This window comes from Oryctolagus cuniculus, chromosome 5, assembly GCF_051225735.1.
Source record: "Oryctolagus cuniculus isolate XC-2025 breed Fujian yellow rabbit chromosome 5, ASM5122573v1, whole genome shotgun sequence".
NCBI lineage: Eukaryota > Metazoa > Chordata > Mammalia > Lagomorpha > Leporidae > Oryctolagus > Oryctolagus cuniculus.
The window spans coordinates 30,558,631-30,577,071 of NC_142871.1; the positions used below are offsets into that span (position 1 = coordinate 30,558,631).

Consider the following 18,441-nt stretch of genomic DNA (forward strand, 5'->3'; position numbering starts at 1 on the left):
CTTTTCTCTTCCCCTCCCAAACTCTCCTTAACACAGTTTCTGGTACTTTTATACTTGATGCCTATAGATATGACCAACCATGTCCCCTGAGATAAAGGGGCTAGAGCCAACTTGAATCTCCCCATATGGAACATTTAATAATTATAAAGCTCTTCTGGAATATCCAAATGATATGAACTATGTCTAGGAAAGACTCAGCTAAGTAGTGGATGTTTTCCAAAGGCTGTGCAGTCAGGGTTAATGGTTAAGACCTGAAATGACTCTAGGTGGAAAACCGAGACACAGCAACTTACAACCTGTCTTTTAAGTGAGAGAGCTGTAACTCAGTAGTAGTAAATGTTGGATCCTTATTTAGGAATCAGAATGAGGACACACATACTCTGTTCCATTACTATGGAAGAAAATTACCGTTTTAGGCAATAAAGAGGAGGGCTAGAAAAATAAAATTAGGCAAAGAACCTCATAAAGCCAAGGTTATCTCTAATATTCTTGTTCATAATTTGAGTGAGTTCAGAGGTGCTCATTTTCTCATGATGCTACACATATTCTAGTTACTAGAACAATGAGAGGGAACACTGCTCTTGCGCCTGGCATTCGTGCAAGCATTCTTTTATTTTAGTTCATTTAAGACTTCCTATAGCCCTAAGGGGTATGTAGCAATGCTATTCACATTTTGCAGATCAGAAAACTGAGATACGGATAAACAATTTCTCAAGGTTCCCAGGCAGCACGCTTTCAGAAGCTGTGCTTTCACTACTCTGCTACCCAATACTGAAAAGAAATCCCAGCACAACAGGGTGCACTGACTACTTCAGGGCACAGTCACAGGATGCCACGCTCACTCTGGCAGACACACCTCCATGGATATCTGTGTATTGGAAGAGATTTCTAGTCTCTCATTACGCTTCTGAAAATCAGTGAAACCACATTACTCACACTGACCAGGCAGTTAACTCAAGGCCTCAGGTCCACACGGTTGTCTCTTAAAAAACTACACATCCAAAGCCAAGATTAACTCCTAGCCCTGCTACAAAGCCTTTCCAGAAAAATCAAATGGTGGACAAAGCAATTCTGCTATCAATGACTGGTTAAGCCTGAGCAAATAACTGAACTCTCCAACTTCAATTTACCTAAGCAGGATTTGAGAATATAGATTACAACCACTGTGAAATACAAGTCCATGTGGATCTGTTACACTTCTGAGCTCATACAGTTTATTATCAGAAATCACAACTGAGTTTCTTGTGCTTGTTGTTTATCCTGCGGGGCAGCTGAGAACTATACCACGTGTGTTCCTTTGTCTCCATTAGGCAAGAACTAAATTAACAAGCAATTAGGAAGTCAGGTGCTAGGGGCCAAAGGGATAAAAACAATACTTCCCATTTGTTCTTACTTAACTGTATAGTTCTCGGAAGCTAAGCAGGGTCGGGCCTGGTTAGTTCTTGGATGGGAGACTTAACTGTATAGTGAAGATTTCCAGCCAAGCCTGAGCCAAGAGTTTAGGAGAGATTACAATGGCGTCTGCTGGGCCGTCACTAACCTCTTATACCCTGGAAGGCACTGTTATCCCATAGCAGGGACCCTCTCACCTAAGTTAGAAAAAAAATGGATAAAGGCAGAAATTTGAGAAATACTGCAATTGCAACTAAGTCAACTAAAGCAAATCTAATGCACACAGGTCTAACTTTGTGTAACAGTAGTGTAAGCAGTGCTACAGCTCCTTTTTTTTTTTTTGTTAAAGATTTATGTATTTACTTGGAAGAGTTACAGAGAGATAAGGAGAGAGAGAAAGAGAGAGGGGTGGGGAGGGAGAGAGAGGTCTTCCATCCGCTGGTTCACTCCCCAACTGGCTGCAACAGCTGGAGTGTGCCAATCTGAAGCCAGGAGCTTCTTCCTGGTCTCCCATGCAGGTGCAGGGGCCCAAGCACTTGGGCCATCTTCTACTGCTTTCTCAGGCCATAGCAGAGACCTGGATTGGAAGTGGAGCATCTAGGACTCGAATTGGCACCCATATGGGATGCTGGCACTGCAGGCCAGGGCTTTTACCCACTGTGCCAAAGCACCGGCCCCTATAGCTCTTAGCTATCCAATCAAATAAGTATAACTATGAAAAAAAAAGCCTTACAGTTGTTTGTGCCAGGGTATATACGTCCATGCCCTGTTTCGTTTGGGGCCCAGACTCTGGATACCAATCCTCTGGGACTGCAGGCATAGGGACTCAGCTCTCGGATGATGTGCTGACTCCTTGTGTCTTGGAGAGGATAAACCTTGACTCCGAATCTCACATGCTAAGTGCCATGGCAGATGGCCAGTCATCTCTCACCACTATCCTGTCCCTATTTTTTTTTTTTTTGGAAAAAATTTTAAGTAATTTAAGTAAACCATTCTTGTAGTTCCTTAAAGCCTGGCATAATAAGCCAGTTGAGCAGTTCAAAGGATTCGTACGCAGCCATCATGCTTCTAGTTGTTTCCTCTTCGGTACCGAAGTATTAAAGTGATTTCTTCATCCCATTCCATCTCCTTCCAGAGGCCATCACATCAGTGAGAGTTCTTTCCCTGACAGTGGGGACCCACTGGTCGTGGGCCCGAGGCTGAATCTTTGGTGAACCACAGGTTTTGAGTCATTCAGGATAGTTTGCGAGTCACAGCCCAGGATGAGGCAGGAGCTTTGGTTTAAGCATCCGGTGGGGCTGGAGGATGGTGCAGGGACAATCACGTGGCCAGCCAGGAAGCCGATCCTGTCCCCTTTCAGCCACAACAGCCCAGACACAGCACTGCTCAAGATAAAGACTACACTTCCCAGCCTTCCCTGCAATGCAGTGTTGCTGTGTGACTGAGTTCTAACTAAAGAGCTATAAGCAAGAATGTCCTCCTTCCCCCTTCCAAGTCGGCTGGAATGAGGATGTGTTGGCTGGGAACAAGCAGCCACTGTGTATCATGAGGTGGAGAAACCATATCCAAGAAATGAGGATCTCTGGTATGGTGATTCAGCCAACCCTGGCCTAAGTTTATGTGAAAGAAAAATAAAATTCTCTCTTGTTTGGCTGCAATGAACCTGAACACTGCAATCTGTTCTTCCCATTCATCCTTGTGCTTTAGATCTTTTGCCCTGAAGCTCACTCTTCTATAACAGCCTGCCACGTCCTCTCTCCACCTGCCCTCCCGCAGGCCCCATTGTCAATGTTCTTCTAATCCCTAGATGAGCTTGTCACTGGATTTGCCACAGTCTGCGTGTGTGATGTCTCTCATTGGTTGCTGTCTCCATCACAAGCCTCCAAACGGACAGACCGATTTCTCTTTGGTTCTCCTCACCACAAGACCTTCCGTGCTCAATACAGTGCCTGGCTCTCAGGAAGTAATCAATGATTTGATGAAGAAATTGAATACATGATTGATGTAACTGGAGGATTTTCCCCACTCTGTGAGGCACTCTAGAATATCCACAGTAAATAAGATGTCTATTTATACTTAACCACCATGTGGGGAGAAAGTTTGAAGATCCTTAGAGTGGTTCTTAAATGTATTCAAATGTACTTGGAAATAAGATGCTCCAAAAATTAATATGTATGAACATCTCTTCATCTCAAAAAGAATGCATAAAGATCCAAGGGAAAATTACATTTCTAAGGTTCCAGTGCTTACCCCTTGCTTTTTCAAATAGTTTAACTATCTGTTCCAGGCAGTCAGATCAAAAGTGAAGGGAACATGGAAGAAAAACTTAGAATTACTAGGAGTCTTCAAAGAGATCATAGAAAATGTATATTATTTAAAAAACCTATGCATGGATTTCAAATTTTTTGGCAGCAAAATAAATTTATCTTTTCAATTCTACATTCCATAATTTTAAGAAAATGACTTATTTATTTAAAAGGTAGAGTAGCAGGAAGAAAGAGAGACTGATCTTCCACCCATTGATTCCTTCCCCAAATAGGCACATCAGCCAGGGCTGGGTCAGGCCCAAGCCAGGAGCCTGGAACTCCATCTGGGTTTCCCATGTGGGTGGCAGGGACCCAAACCCTTGCCATCATTCGTTGCCTCCCAGATGTGTTAGCAGGAAGCTGCATCAGAAGCAGAGTAGCCAGAATTCCAGATGGCACTCTGATACGGGATGTGCATGTTCCAGGCAGTAACTTAACCTACAGCACCACAACACCTGCCCCTCTACAAACTTTTTGAGGTACCCATATCTATTAATATGTGTGAAAAGCAGAAAAAAATGATCCCCACCTTTGTCTTAGCAGCAACATGAAGAGAAAAGGCTGTTTGAGAGTCATGTACTTGTCAAAGCCACACTTTTTAGACACTTCCCTGAGCTGACTGCACAAACAATATGTTTGTAAGTTTGTTAGCTCAACTCCCAGCCATGGCATTCCCAAAAGCTGAACATCCTGTGTTGGGTGTTGTGGCGCAGAGGGTTAAGCCACCACTTGCAATGCTCTCATCCCATACTGGATGCTGGTTTGGGTTCCAGCTACTGTACCTCCAGCTCCAACTTCCCACTCATGCATCCTGGGGAGTAGCAGATGACAGCTCAAGCACTTGGGCTTGAGACCTAGAGAGAGTTCGGACTTGCTGGCTTCAGCCTGGCCGGGCACTGAGTGGTGCTGTCATTTGGGAAATGAACCAGTGGATAGAAGACCTCTCTGTCTCTGTGTCACTTTGCCTTTCAAGTAGATAAAAATAATAAATAGTGGCCGGCGCCGTGGCTCAATAGGCTAATCCTCCACCTTGCGGCGCCGGCACACCGGGTTCTAGTCCCGGTCGGGGCGCCGGAATCTGTCCCGGTTGCCCCTCTTCCAGGCCAGCTCTCTGCTATGGCCAGGGAGTGCAGTGGAGGATGGCCCAGGTGCTTGGGCCCTGCACCCCATGGGAGACCAGGAAAAGCACCTGGATCCTGGCTCCTGCCATCGGATCAGTGCGGTGCGCCGGCTGCAGCGGCGGCCATTGGAGGGTGAACCAACGGCAAAGGAAGACCTTTCTCTCTCTGTCTCTCTCTCTCACTGTCCACTCTGCCTGTCAAAAAAAAAAAAAAAAAAAAAAAAAAAAATAGTAAAAAACAGAAAGAAACTGCTGCAAATTGTCTAAGTGTTAGGCTAGGAGGGGATTTCTCCCTGATTGAAGAAAACAAGACAAACCAGCCATTTTACCCTCCAACTTCCCTAGTGGTCATTCTTTTCCACAAGACATTGTAGGGGGCCGGTGCTATGGCTCACTTGGTTAATCCTCCGCCTGCAACGCCAGCATCCCATATGGGTTCTGGGTTCTAGTCACAGTTGCTCCTTTTCCAGTCCAGCTCTCTGCTGTGGCCTGGGAGTGCAGTGGAGGATGGCCCAAGTGCTTGGGCCCTGCACCCGCATGGGAGACCAGGAAGAAGCACCTAGCTCCTGGCTTCAGATCGGTGCAGCGGGCCGGCTGTAGCGGCCATTTGAGGGGTGAACCAACAGAAGGAAGACCTTTCTCTCTGTCTCTCTCTGTCTATAACTCTATATGTCAAAAAAAAAAAAAAAAAAAAAGGCATTGCAGATGACCAAATGCCAGAATGGAAAACATCATTACTAACCATTTGGACAAATTTCCCAGATATGAGACTTTATATTAAAGCATGATCGAGAGGGGATTTTACTTCTTTGCTTTCTTGAGAGGCAGAGAGACAGAGCTCCCGCTTGCTCGTTCTCTCTCCAAGGGACTGCAAGGACCCAGGCTGGCTGCCAGGGCTCCAGTCAAGTCACCCACATGTGTAGTAGCAACCCAATGACTTGAGCCATCACTGCCACCTTCTGCCTTCCTCGGGGTTCATTAGCAGGAAGTTGGAATCCAACTGGAATTGGGAATGGAGCTGGTACTCTTACCCAGACACTCCAATAAGGAATGTGACGTTTTAACCCCTGTGCCAAGTGCCTGCCAGAGAGAAGACTTTAAAATGGTCCTTCCGTTTGGCCTGTTTCTTACACCCAGATCAAGACACTGACTACACTGATGATATTCATACTGAATTTAGAAGCATACTCCTCTCAGAGTTCTGAGTGGACACCCTGAAGGTAGGACTCCCAACCACACACAGGGTAAACCCTGTGTCCATAAATCACTCACCTTTGTATGCAGATATGTCAGTATCTTCTTGGTAAATGAAAGTTAAAGTTCACTTCTGCATAAAAATTTTTTGAAATCCACAGATTATTTTTGTACATAATATGCATTTTCCACTAACTTTTTGAAGATTCCTCTTGTTTTCTATAGGTATTTGCTAACTTTCTGATAAATACAAATTCCTCAACAGCAAAGGACACGCTCCTCCCTTCCCACCTCTCTCACAAACCACAGCGATTAGCTAATTTGGTAGAACTAGAGTTGATTTGATTTTCATATTTGAACCTAGCTCATAGAACCAGTGAGGGAGCATCACGGGAGGATACAGCAACCACAGGAGACTCTGAAGCACTCTAGCGTTACTCTCATTAGCCAGTGTCTTCACTATTCTGCTCAGTCACCTCTACAATGGGGAGTGCTGGCTCCCGCTGAAGGGCCTCTCAGGACCAACTCAGCAGGCTCCAAGTTAAGGAGCACAGGTTTGGCCTCAAGCCGCTAAGGTTCACATTCTGGTCCCATCATTTCACTAGCTGGGTGACCACAGGAGGAATATAAAGCACAAAGCAGAGTGCCCGATGCAGAATCCATGTTAAATAATCATCCCCTGTCATTTCTGCCTGAAAACCCTGCCAATATTCACGTCTACAATCTAAAGATGCACGTGAAATAAGACAACCAGAAATAGATCACTCAGCACACGACTACCCAGGATCCAAGATGACCTCCTGCCTTATTGCCAAAGCCAGCACTCCGGAGATAGGACGTCCATGTCCCACCCCTGCCTCCCCCTGCCTCCCCCCACAGTTCCTTTCTGGCTTCGCAGACTCAGCCAGGGTGTCCGGTAATAACCTCACTAAAGGTTCCGCATTAGAAAGAAGGAAGGGAAGTCCTATTTACTGCAACCAGAGATGGCATTAGTTACATTCCGGGCTCTTCCGAAGTCTGCCTCGCCTTTACAGAAATGGCACACAGAGCATGGGAAGAGGTTACTTAACCTAATTACCATCTACCTACTAACCATTTCAAAGGTACTCTATCTTTAGAGGAAACTTCTTGCTGATTCTTCACAGCTCTGACACTTTGTCCAAGCCAGAAAATTCTGTTTAGGTTTCCTAGCCATTGCAGTAAGTCATAGTTGCATTTTCTCCCCGTCCTGTTAAGTAGTATACAGAGAGTGAGGAGGTAATTTCACTTCATTCCTATTTGTCCGAAGCAAGCATCTCTGATTTTCTTTAACATTCTGATGGGGCTTTCTCCCTAAATGAAAACACTATCATCGGGAATGTTGGGTTTGTTATGAGCTGGATTCTGCTTAATTGGGGGGCAATCACTAAGAGAGATGATTATTTCCTCTCTGGGAATTTCAGATAGTGACTGCAAACTCTCAAGAATGTGACAGGATTCAGCTTCTCATGTTTCTAAGGACTAGTAGAGAGCGATATGTGAATAAAACGCCTGATGCCTTTTAACAAATAATGTCTATGATTTAATCTAACAGTGTCCATGCCATTGGTGGACAGAGATAAAACTTCATAACAGTGCTTTATTCCTCCTGAACAGTATTCCCAGACCAAGAGTTACAAATGTTTACTGTGTCACATCTTAAAAAGTTTAACATCTTCAAAATACTTATATAAAATGACGAGAGGATTTTTACAGGAAATATAAACTTATCATCAGAATGAGGTATGCAAAAGCACAAGACTGGACTAACATACCCTCCGTATTAATGGAATCTAATCCTTCCTCCAAGGAGTCATCTTTTTTTTTTTTTTGGTCTAAAATACAGTATTTGGGAGAATAGGTGGTAAAACCATTTTAACATAGTAGTGGTCTTAGCCAAACAAGGCTTTGGTGAAGAGTTATTCCTTGGATCATGACAAGACATACAGAACAAGACATACAGAAGGGTAGGATAAAGGGACCAAAGACTGAACAGATCACTACAAAATGGGTATAGGTGTTCCCTCTGCATACAGACAGGAGGTAACAACAACAATAAAAAACCTGATTATTCTAAGCCAGAAATTCTTTAATTTGGATCAACCCTTATACCCAAATGGGTATTTTAAATCTCAGGAGAAGGAAACGGCCATGGAGCCCTCATCTCTGACTATCACAATGAGACAACCATCCATGAAGTTTTATTTGATGCTAATAATATTACCTAGTTTGGTTACCATGTCATCCATTTTCTAGCACTTTGGTTAAAAGTGTTTGTCTAAAATAAGAGCATAAGTCGCCCTAATGCTGGGTTTGAGTTGAAAAATTCTTCCCAATTTCAATATATAAATCAAAAAATAACAACATGTAGCAAAGGTCCTTATGCTCTTACGCATTCTGGAAATCTGAGTGAAAGCTCATATATTACTTTTCTTTGTTCTGAGAGTGTCTGACTTTCCTCTCAGACATCGACTAAAAGTACCGTGGTCCTTTACATATGGTGTGCCATTTGAAAGCTGACTAATCGGGCTGGTGTTGTGGCATAGAGGGTGGGCCACCGCCCACAACATCAGCATCCCATATGGGTTCCAGTTCATGTTCCTGCTGCTCCACTTCTGATCCAGCTCTGCCTATGGCCTGGGAAAAGCAATGGAGGATGGCCCAGGTGCTTGGGCCCCTGCCACCTACATGAGGGAACAGAATGAGGCTCCTGGCTTTGGTCTGGTTCAGTCCTGGCAGCTACAGTCACTTGGCGAGTGAACCGTCAGATGGAAGACCCCTCCCCCTCTCTCAAACAAAAAAATAAATCTTTAAAAAAAGAAAGCCCAGGGCCGGCGCCGCGGCTCACTAGGCTAATCCTCCGCCTAGCGGCGTCGGCACACCGGGTTCTAGTCCCGGTCGGGGCGCCGGATTCTGTCCCGGTTGCCCCTCTTCCAGGCCAGCTCTCTGCTATGGCCAGGGAGTGCAGTGGAGGATGGCCCAGGTGCTTGGGCCCTGCACCCCATGGGAGACCAGGAGAAGCACCTGGCTCCTGGCTCCTGCCATCGGATCAGCGCGGTGCGCTGGTCGCAGCGCGCTGGCCGCGGCGGCCATTGGAGGGTGAACCAACGGCAAAAAGGAAGACCTTTCTCTCTGTCTCTCTCTCTCACTGTCCACTCTGCCTGTCAAAAAAAAAAAAAAAAAAAAAAAAAAAAAAAAGAAAGCCCAGTAAGATGGCTTTTTTTTCAGTTGCCAGGAGTCCACCCATGTCAACACCTCTCTCAGCAAGGCAGGCAGAAGGCACGGCTGGGCTGGAATTCGAATGCAAACACAAGTTTTCAGAACGGGGGTTACTGTTGATAGAGCCACTGAACACCCTGCTTTTTCATGGTGCCTACAAGAATAGGCACTTCCTCCTTTTAATTGTAATACAGATTTTGGAATTCCACAAAAAACTTACTCCCAGAACTTCCAGAATAACACAATCTCTGAGCTTATGTTGAAAGCTAAGGCAGAATTGTACATTCCAGAATCAAATGGGTTAAAAATGAATGCGATCTTAAGGAGCCGCTAGCTTCAGGGTGACCCATGTCTTCTGCGTTGGACACTTGCCTGGGACACTGGTGAACAGGTCACATGCCCAGCCCCTCAACTGAGATTCTCTCCCCCAGCAGCAAAGGGAATGAGGACAGCAGTGGTAACATGACAGGTCTTCAAAAAGTTCATGGAATATGCACATTATTATTATTTTTTTTGACACATTATTAAAAAAGTATGCATGGATTTCCATTTTCCCCCACACCAAAATAAACTTACCTTTTATTCCATTTTCCACCAACTTTTTGAAGCCCCCTTGTATACAACACTTCTAAAGCACTTGCTATTGTTCTGTTACTATACTAAATTCTTTACACATGTCACCTTATTTAAGCTTCAAAACAATGCTGTTGGGTGGGCACCACTATTTCTCCTCATCTGTCAAATGGAAGATGAAGCCCCAGGGCAGTTCAGGGTTCTATCTAAGGTCATCCAGCCAGGAAATGGAGGAAGGAAAAGTCGACCAAGACAGGCGGGCTCCAGAGTCTGAGCTCTTCGTCACTACCCTAAACCACCCACCAACAAGGTTAGGAGGAGGCCCGGGCAGGAGGAAAGCGTCAAGATGGAAATCAATCTTCTCTTTTCTGAACGGAGAAACTAACACCCGTGGAAGTGAAGTCCTCAGGAAACGGTTCTTGAATACTCCTTTCCATGTGTTCCTCTAGGGAGGGAAGGGCAGCATTACTAAAAGCCTTGCTACCCTGATCAAAGCACGGTTCTGGGGCAGAGATTTCTATCCTGTTCTGCCCAACCCACCGCTCACTCACAAGACAGTACCCATTCCAGGTAGCCCACGGGACACCCAATCCTGGTGATTGCCAAGGGAAGGAGAAAGGCAAGGTAGAAATGCCAGGCCTAAAGGGAGGTGATAAATGGAATGAGGGAGAGATGGTTCATAAAACTGGAGACAGGAAAAAAAAGATGAGACGCTAAGGCCTCCCAAGGATGGTCTTCTTCCCCTAGACTGCCGAAACCTCAGGGTGGATCAACACATGGTTAGATCTTTGCAGAAAAGCCAGGATAATCCATCTAATCGACCCCAATGGAACTACTCACATTCTCTTAAATGGTAGTAAGTACATTTCCTAACAACACTTGCTTTGCAGTACCAGGACAAAAATCTTCAGACGTATTAAGATTATAACTCTCTCTTGTTATACGGGCCAGGTAATTTAGGGGGACCACAAGCCAGGATAATAACCATCTATTCCAAATGCATGGTGACCACATGCAGAGGCAGCTTCAAGACAGCAATGGGTGCTGGGGGTCAGAGTGCGCTTCCGCCCCAGGGACGTGCAGTGGGGCCAAACCAACCTTCATCACTTCCACCTGCAGGTCTTCATTTAGTGAAGGCGTCACTTTCACGGCATTCAGGATCTGGTTGAGCAGCTGCTTCTCATCAGAGTCTGTTTCCATGGATACAAACCTCTCTTCTGCCAGAAGCTTCTGCAAAGAGACACAGGGCAGTGAGCAGACAGGCTCTCCCCACTGCCTCAGTCTGTTGTGTCACATTCTGTATAGATGATTTTTTTTTTTAACTTGGGAGACATGTAGCTGGAGGCCTTTAATATCCCATTAACAAGAAAATGCATCCAATCCTGATTAAACACTTTTGGGTGAAGACCATTTCCTAGTCCATGATAACGCCCTCTAAATTTCAGGGAGCAAAATTCTAATGTGTGGCCCTTCCAGTTATTTGTAGAGGGAAAGGAGGATGAATGTGTTAAGGGGAGTTCAGCTGCACTCAATACACACACACACCCCTTGAGTGTCGCTTTGTCCCAGGAAACAGACAAGTTCTTAGTCATTTATCTTTTGACTTCCTGCGTGAGCTGCCCTGGGTCAGGAATTACCCATTAATCCAAAAACCTTAATGTATTTCCCCGTCAGAAAATGCATCCCACAAAAACCTCAAAAGGGAGACAGTTTCCGGAAGATTCCCGTGGGTCCATCTTACAGGATAGCCCTTTGCACTATACAGACAACTCTTATTTTTGCTTAAAATTCGACCTGAGATTGTACCAAACCCTGCCTAGCAACAAATCTGACTCCCTCACTGTCCCCTGAGACCACAGATATTGCATTTCACAACGTCTAAAGGCAGCTATCCGGGGATTGCCCTTTCCGGAATATCTGGAGCCAGCCTTGAAGCCCCCCAAGCCTCTTCTTGCCCGTACTCCAGCCCCTTGGCCTCCCCGAAGGTTCTCTGCACAATGCCGAGGCCTCACCTGTATTCTGCTACTCAGGATGTGGCCACCGGAGCAAACGCCCCTGAGGACTTCCAGGACGGGGTGATAAGGAAGAGTCACACACCCCGAGTCACATTCTAAGGCCAGATGAGCTTAGCCGGTAGTCATGGCACATTCTAGGCTGACTCACCCTGAAGCCCTCAAATCTCACTCCTGAGAGTTGTGGGTAAGCCACTCTCTCCCAGCCTTTCCTGGACGGTTGATTTCTGAGGCCTCCGCACAGGAGTTTATGCACCTCCCTGTTTGACGTGTTCTCGCCCCACGTGGCCAACAGGTGCAGCCTGTAAGGACCCTGTGGCATTCTCCTTGTAACTCCCTCTTTGACCGTCCTGCTGCTGCCAAGCTGGAAAACAGGTATTCCAAACGTTCCTACTTAAGACTCTCTGACTTAGTACCCAATATTTTTTCAAAGAGGATGTTCAGAATCATGTAGTATGTTCAGGTCAGCCAACAGTTCAAGTTTATATACAAAGCGGTTTTTCCTTGAAATGATAAGACTGGGAAGGTCTAATAAGGTGTGAAAGTTACCAGGAGGCAGCAAAGGATGCTCAATGAAAAGCTCACCCGCACCAAGGCATGGAAACTCACAATTAAATAAACCCCTGACAACATGATGTGGCTGCTCAAACAGCAGGGGTTTGAAAACAACTACATAATGCTAGAGAAAAAGGAACCAAAGTGGCAGGTCAAACAAACTCTCATTCATCTTTGCTGCTGGCCTAGTTACCGTGGAGAAAAGCAAGACGTTTTCAATGTTACCAACAGAGTTTACAAATTTCACACCTGTTACATATGAAAATTTACAATAACTAATTCAAATTCAACGGCCAGGGGGAGAGCTGCTTTCTAAGTCTTCTGTATATAGTAACTTTCAAAAAGTATCAGGGACATCCTTGAACTTAAGACAGTAGCTATGAGATAAGACCTTACTGACATGAAAAGACATTGGACAATTGTCACTAACCCAGGACCACACTGGACAAGCTCCCCCAAGCCCCAGACTTGACCTTCACAGAGCCTGTGTCTCACAAACAGACTCCTAAAAGTCAGTGTGGTAGTAATACAGTCATCACCCTGTCCCTGTTGGAATTGGACCCAAATGCTCAGAGAAGGAAATGTGTTCAAACAATCTGACTTCCTATTTAACCAAATTCTTTTTTCCTTCCCAGCCTTGCTTTGGAAACAAAATATAGTTGTGCATTTGCTTAATACTGGGGATTCATCCAGAGAAACACATCATTAAGCCATTTCATTGTGTGAACATCATGGAGTGTACTTACACAGGCATAGACGTACAGCCTTTCACACACCTGGGCTAAATGGTGTAGCCTATTGCTCCTAGGTTGCAAACCTGTACAAGATGCTACTGTGTAACACAATGCTATTTGTATCTCTAACCCTATCTATAGATAGAAAAAGTACAATTTTAAAAACTAGGTGACAGGAAGTTTGCAGCTTTGTTATAATATCATAGAACCATGGTGTACATGTGGTCCATTGCTGAACAGAAATTCATTTGCCAATCTAACTGTAGATTAAAAACAACATACAATCTAGTTTGCCATCCATTCTCACCATTCAGAATCACAGATGTTTAAAATGTACATAAGATCTGACTTGGTATGAACCTAGGATCTCTTTCTTGGGATCCTTTTTTCTTCTAGAAGTTGGATGCCACAAGAATGTTCCCTTCATATCTGTGTGAACTCAGCTGGGTCCACATGCTTCAGGGTCTGACTACAAAGGTTCAACCCAGTGACAGTGTGCAAAGAAATTCTGCTGGCTATAAGGAAAGCTGTCTTCATCTATGGTTAATTTCTGGTTCAATCAAATTTCTGAGTCTTTTTAAAAAGTTTTTTACCTACAAAATCAACAGATTTTCTCTTTCTTTGAAATTTTCAAATACAGTAGCCTGAAATTAGATATGCCTTCACTTTAGAATCCTGAATATTTTGTACAAAAAATGGAAATAGGCAAATTTTTTTATCACAGAAAGTATTAGATATTAACAAATAAATTAAGGTGAACAAAAGAGGTTACAATAGGTGTCCCAAGAACTGTATGCCAATTGGTCGTAGACAGGCATAATATGTTCAGATGGAAAAATCAATTGATTTTAACCTTAATTTCTTTTTTTAACAAATATGGCATTTTTAAACATTTTTAAATAGTTTTTTTAACAGATTCAATGTCCTTTGTAGATACAATTCTACAGGATATAATGGGGGCCGGCACTGTTGCATAGTAGGCTAAGCCTCTGCCTTCAGCACCAGCATCCCATATGGGCACTGGTTTGTGTCCCGGCTTCCTCTCTTCCAAACCAGTTCTCTGCCTATGGGAAAGCTGTAGAAGATGGCCCAAGTGCTTGGGCCCCTGCACCCATGTGGGAGACCCAGAAGAAGCTCCTGGCTCCTGAGCATCCCAGCTCTGGCTGTGGTGGCCACTTGGGGAGTGAACCAGTGCAGGAAAGACCTTTCTCTATGTCTCTCCCTCTCTATCTATAGCTCTACCTCTCAAGTAAATAAATAAAATCTTTAGAAAAAAAAAAAACAACATGATATTCCCTCCCAACCTTCTTCCTTCTCACCCTTTTTCCTTCTCCCTTTCCTAGTTTTTAGTTTGTGAAATAACATATTTTAAATTTATTTACAGTAAAAAGACATTGCTTCACCAAATAAGTTTAACAAGTAAAAAGCAAAAAGACCTCATTTAGTGAGAATATAGACAATAGCTACAAACAATAATTAAATGGAAAAATGACCATTTCACCCATAAACAGTAAATTTCAGAGTCTTGAAACTGCTAGAATTTAAAAAGTTAACTATTTGCTCTTTCAGTACCAAAGTGGCCTGTCAATATCTGTCACCCCACTGCATTCAAAGCCATACCTGCATCCCTGCCAAGGCGTGTTGGGCCAGCTTCACATTCTTGGATTCCAAAGCCAACTGGAGAGGGAGCAGGCATTTCTCCCTGGCAAACACATCAATAAGGATCACATGTGAGCTCAGCGAAGTTGGCAGTCAAGCAATATAAGCCTTATGTACATCCACCCCCAAACACCACCACCGCTCACAAAAACTACAACCAGTAACGAAAGTGCACACGGGCTTCTCCTAAAAAGCACATGGCCGAATGCTGTGCAGACACAATAGCCTATCAGCAACTCTGCCTTCTCAGTATGGCTATGGGGAGCTCAAACATGAGGCCTTTCGCTGATTAGTCTGTGGCTCGCTAATTAGTACCCGCTGGGTTGGTCCATGAGCACGCTTTGCTGCTTCTCAGATTAAGGCAATTGCTCACATCCAGAACACCTGGGGTGAACAAGACACAGGCGCACCATGCCTACAGATGTATCCGCCTTGCTCAACTCCCTTCTTCATGTAGAAGTAATTACATCACCACCGGCATTCCGCCACCTCATCAATATAAACTGAAATCCTACCTAGTTATCAATTACTTCCAAACTCAAAAGTATTCAAGAATTATTGATAGTTTAAAAATTTATTCATGCCTAAAATGTAATGTACTGGAGTGAAATGGACATTTTGAGATTCAATGATTGTTTGTAGCCTTTGTCTCTTCTGTTGAGGAATGGTGTTTTTTTTCCCTTCAAGTATTTGTTGAACTCTTTTACTTAGTGTAGAGATAACTTTACAATCATTAAGTAAACTGAAAGTAGGTCTTTGTAGCCGGCGCCGTGGCTCACTAGGCTAATCCTCCGCCTTGCGGCGCCGGCACCCTGGGTTCTAGTCCCGGTCAGGGTGCCGGATTTTGTCCCGGTTGCCCCCCTTCCAGGCCAGCTCTCTGCTGTGGCCCGGGAGTGCAGTGGAGATGGCCCAAGTGCTTGGGCCCTGCACCCCATGGGAGACCAGGAGAAGTACCTGGCTCCTGCCATTGGATCAGCACGGTGCGCTGGCTGCAGTGCGCCGGCCGCAATGGCCATTGGAGGATGAACCAACGGCAAAGGAAGACCTGTCTCTCTCTCTCACTGTCCACTCTGCCTGCCAAAAAAAAAACAAAAACAAAAAAGTAGGTCTTTGTAAAAATACTGGGAATGAGAGAAAGGGGGGAGGAAGAAGGGTTGGAGCATGGGCCGGAGGGAATCTAGGGTGGGAAGTATGTTCCTTTGTATACATAAAATACATGAAACTTGTATAACTTAAATAACATTGTAAAATAATTTACTCGCTAGTATCCATCAGGAGGTGGACTTGAATTCTGTGACTGGTTTGTAATAAGCACATGTTTGTGAAAGAATTAAAAACAGACCACTGATAATCCTGGCCAATGAGAAGGAACAACATTACTTGCAACATTATTTGGTGTAATGAAAATGAATGAATGAATGAAGAGCTACTTGGATATTTTAAAACCTAAAAAATAAATTAAAAAAACCACAGGGCACTAAAATATGTGAGGAATAAACTAAAAGCTATGAGGACAAAAATATTCTTTAGTTAGAAGCATTCACTCTAAATAATTAAACAACAAAGAATATTAATCAGCCTTTTATTTCCCCATGGAGTTACACTGGCAAAATAAATGTTACTTCATTTTACCAGGCTCCTCCACCCCTACTGAAACCTGGGGAGCCCCATTTTTATCAGCTTTCTATTTTCAGCAAAAGCTGAAAGTCATTGACTTTTAGACAGTGGGACAGCCACAGGGGTGGACAATAGGTTAACGTCTTTGGAGAATTAAGGGTCACTGTTGTAAAATACAATGAAATAGAAAGTTAATTATAGCTCTCATTCCCCCGGTGCACCTGCAGCTCTGCTGCTTGTCTGTGGAATCTTCTGTTAGCAGCTTTGCAAGAGATGGACCTCCCTAGTGCCAGCCACAAAGACCAAGCTGAAAACGCCATCAGGAAGAACCCTGGCCTTCCTGCCCTTCTCAGCTCTTCCCTCTCAAACCCAGGGCTGCAATATCCGTTCTTATATGATAGGTGATTAACACTAGCGCCAGTTTTCATTAGATACCCCTTTTGCCACATGGGTAAATTACCTAACGGTGTTACTTCCAGTTGGGTGGTTACAATTTTGCCCCTGTTATCTTCACTGTCAGCATGTGTCGTAGCTACAAGGCAAATACCTCTGTGCAGTCCCTTGGAGCAGGAATAGGCAATTTTTCCAATGCTGTTTCTTTTGTTCAATCATAACCAGTTGATAATTTTGCAAAAACTCAAAGGGTGAAGGTAGAGTGAGAAGTGGAAATTACAAGCAGATGGGGGACTAACAGAAAAAGCACAGAACTTCATCTGAAACCCTTGAAACCATCAAGGTTAGATTAGGTCACTGGGAAAGGACTTTCATCTTGAATTTGGAGGCAGATCTGCCAGTGAGGGTATGGTCCCAGGCAGGGGTGGGAGCTGGAAGAGAGAATTCACAACAACCCTCACAGACTAATAGCCTGGAGCTGGAGAAGTCTATTAGGTAGCCATGGGCTGAAGAAAGCACAAGCATCACACATTATTCATCATCAAGGGCACGCAACAAGTGTGGATGCCACCTTCAGCACCAACAAGGATCCTTTGGAAATGTTCAACCTGTTGACTCCTGGGGCGCAGCATTGCATTTGCATATAAACTATTGCATGTCCATGTTACCCTGCCATCTGCAGCCTTTGCCCTAGAAATCCTCATTCCATTTTCTTGCCTGCTTAGACATCCACACAATTAATGCTGACAGAAGCTGGGACTGCCACGTTGAGCCACAACTCCAGGGGACACTGTCGACTACTCCCCCTGCCAGCTATGGTCACATGACAGGACCAGAAGAGTCAGTTCAGGTAGGGTGCTAAACGGAAAGAGCAGGACCTGCACGCAAACCTCCACCACAAAACCTAACTGTTTTTTGTTCATAACTCCCTATGGAAAGGGCATCTTTGTGGGGAGCAATCCGGACTGGACTGAGTTACTGGAATTAAGACTTATTCTATGCATCTGCTCTCCCACAATATGGCGCTGGGAGAGAAGTAAACAGCTTCCGCACAGCTGCCTCCAGTTCAACTAATAAACTGTAGGACTTGCTCCTGATTGGAGGAGAGCAGCGTACTCGGCGTGTGGGCAGCCGAGTTGGGATTGGCGGAGGAGGACTATAAAGGAGGAGAGAGACGGCATGCACCGGGAACATCTATGGGAAACATCTATGGGGAACATCTAAGGGAACCCGTGCAGCCCCCGAGAAAGCCGGCCGGCGGTGTGCCGCTCCCCTGCGGAAGTGGGGAATGTGGCCAGGGGGAACTGCCCTTCCACGGAGGTGGAAGGGATAGTAGCCAACCCGGGAAGAACCAGCAGCAAACCCGGGGAGGGCCGAGCAGACGAAAGAACAGCGCAGGGTCCTGTGTCGTTCCTCCACGAAGAGGGGGAGCGACACATCTTAAGATCAATCTTGCAGGGTTATAGCAAAAGAGTACAAATATATATATTAGAGGTTGGTAAGCATTTTCTGAAAAGAGTCAAATACTACATATTTTAGGCTATGCAGTCCATATGGTCTCTGTCTCACCTCTTCAGCTCTGCTAAAGCCAAAGGCAGTCAAAGAAAACAAGCGAATCAATGCGCATGGCTGTATCTCAATAAAACTTT

General features: G+C 44.7%; 1 protein-coding gene across 5 annotated transcripts in view; it reads right to left on the minus strand.

Moving 5' to 3' along the window:
- The window catches only part of ARFGEF3 (ARFGEF family member 3), a 179,249-nt gene that overhangs the window by 121,005 nt on the left and 39,803 nt on the right, over positions 1-18,441 (minus strand). For 2 of the 5 annotated variants that reach the window (XM_051854295.3, XM_089332625.1), the window contains exons 3-4: positions 14,744-14,825; positions 10,921-11,052 (exon numbers count right to left, since the gene is read on the minus strand). In XM_051854295.3, coding sequence (XP_051710255.3) covers positions 10,921-11,052; positions 14,744-14,825 — 214 coding nt within the window. Of the gene's footprint in view, positions 1-10,920; positions 11,053-11,834; positions 11,974-14,743; positions 14,826-14,928; positions 15,109-18,441 lie in introns of those variants that run through there. The other 3 variants (XM_089332622.1, XM_089332623.1, XM_089332624.1) reach the window with 3 other exon arrangements.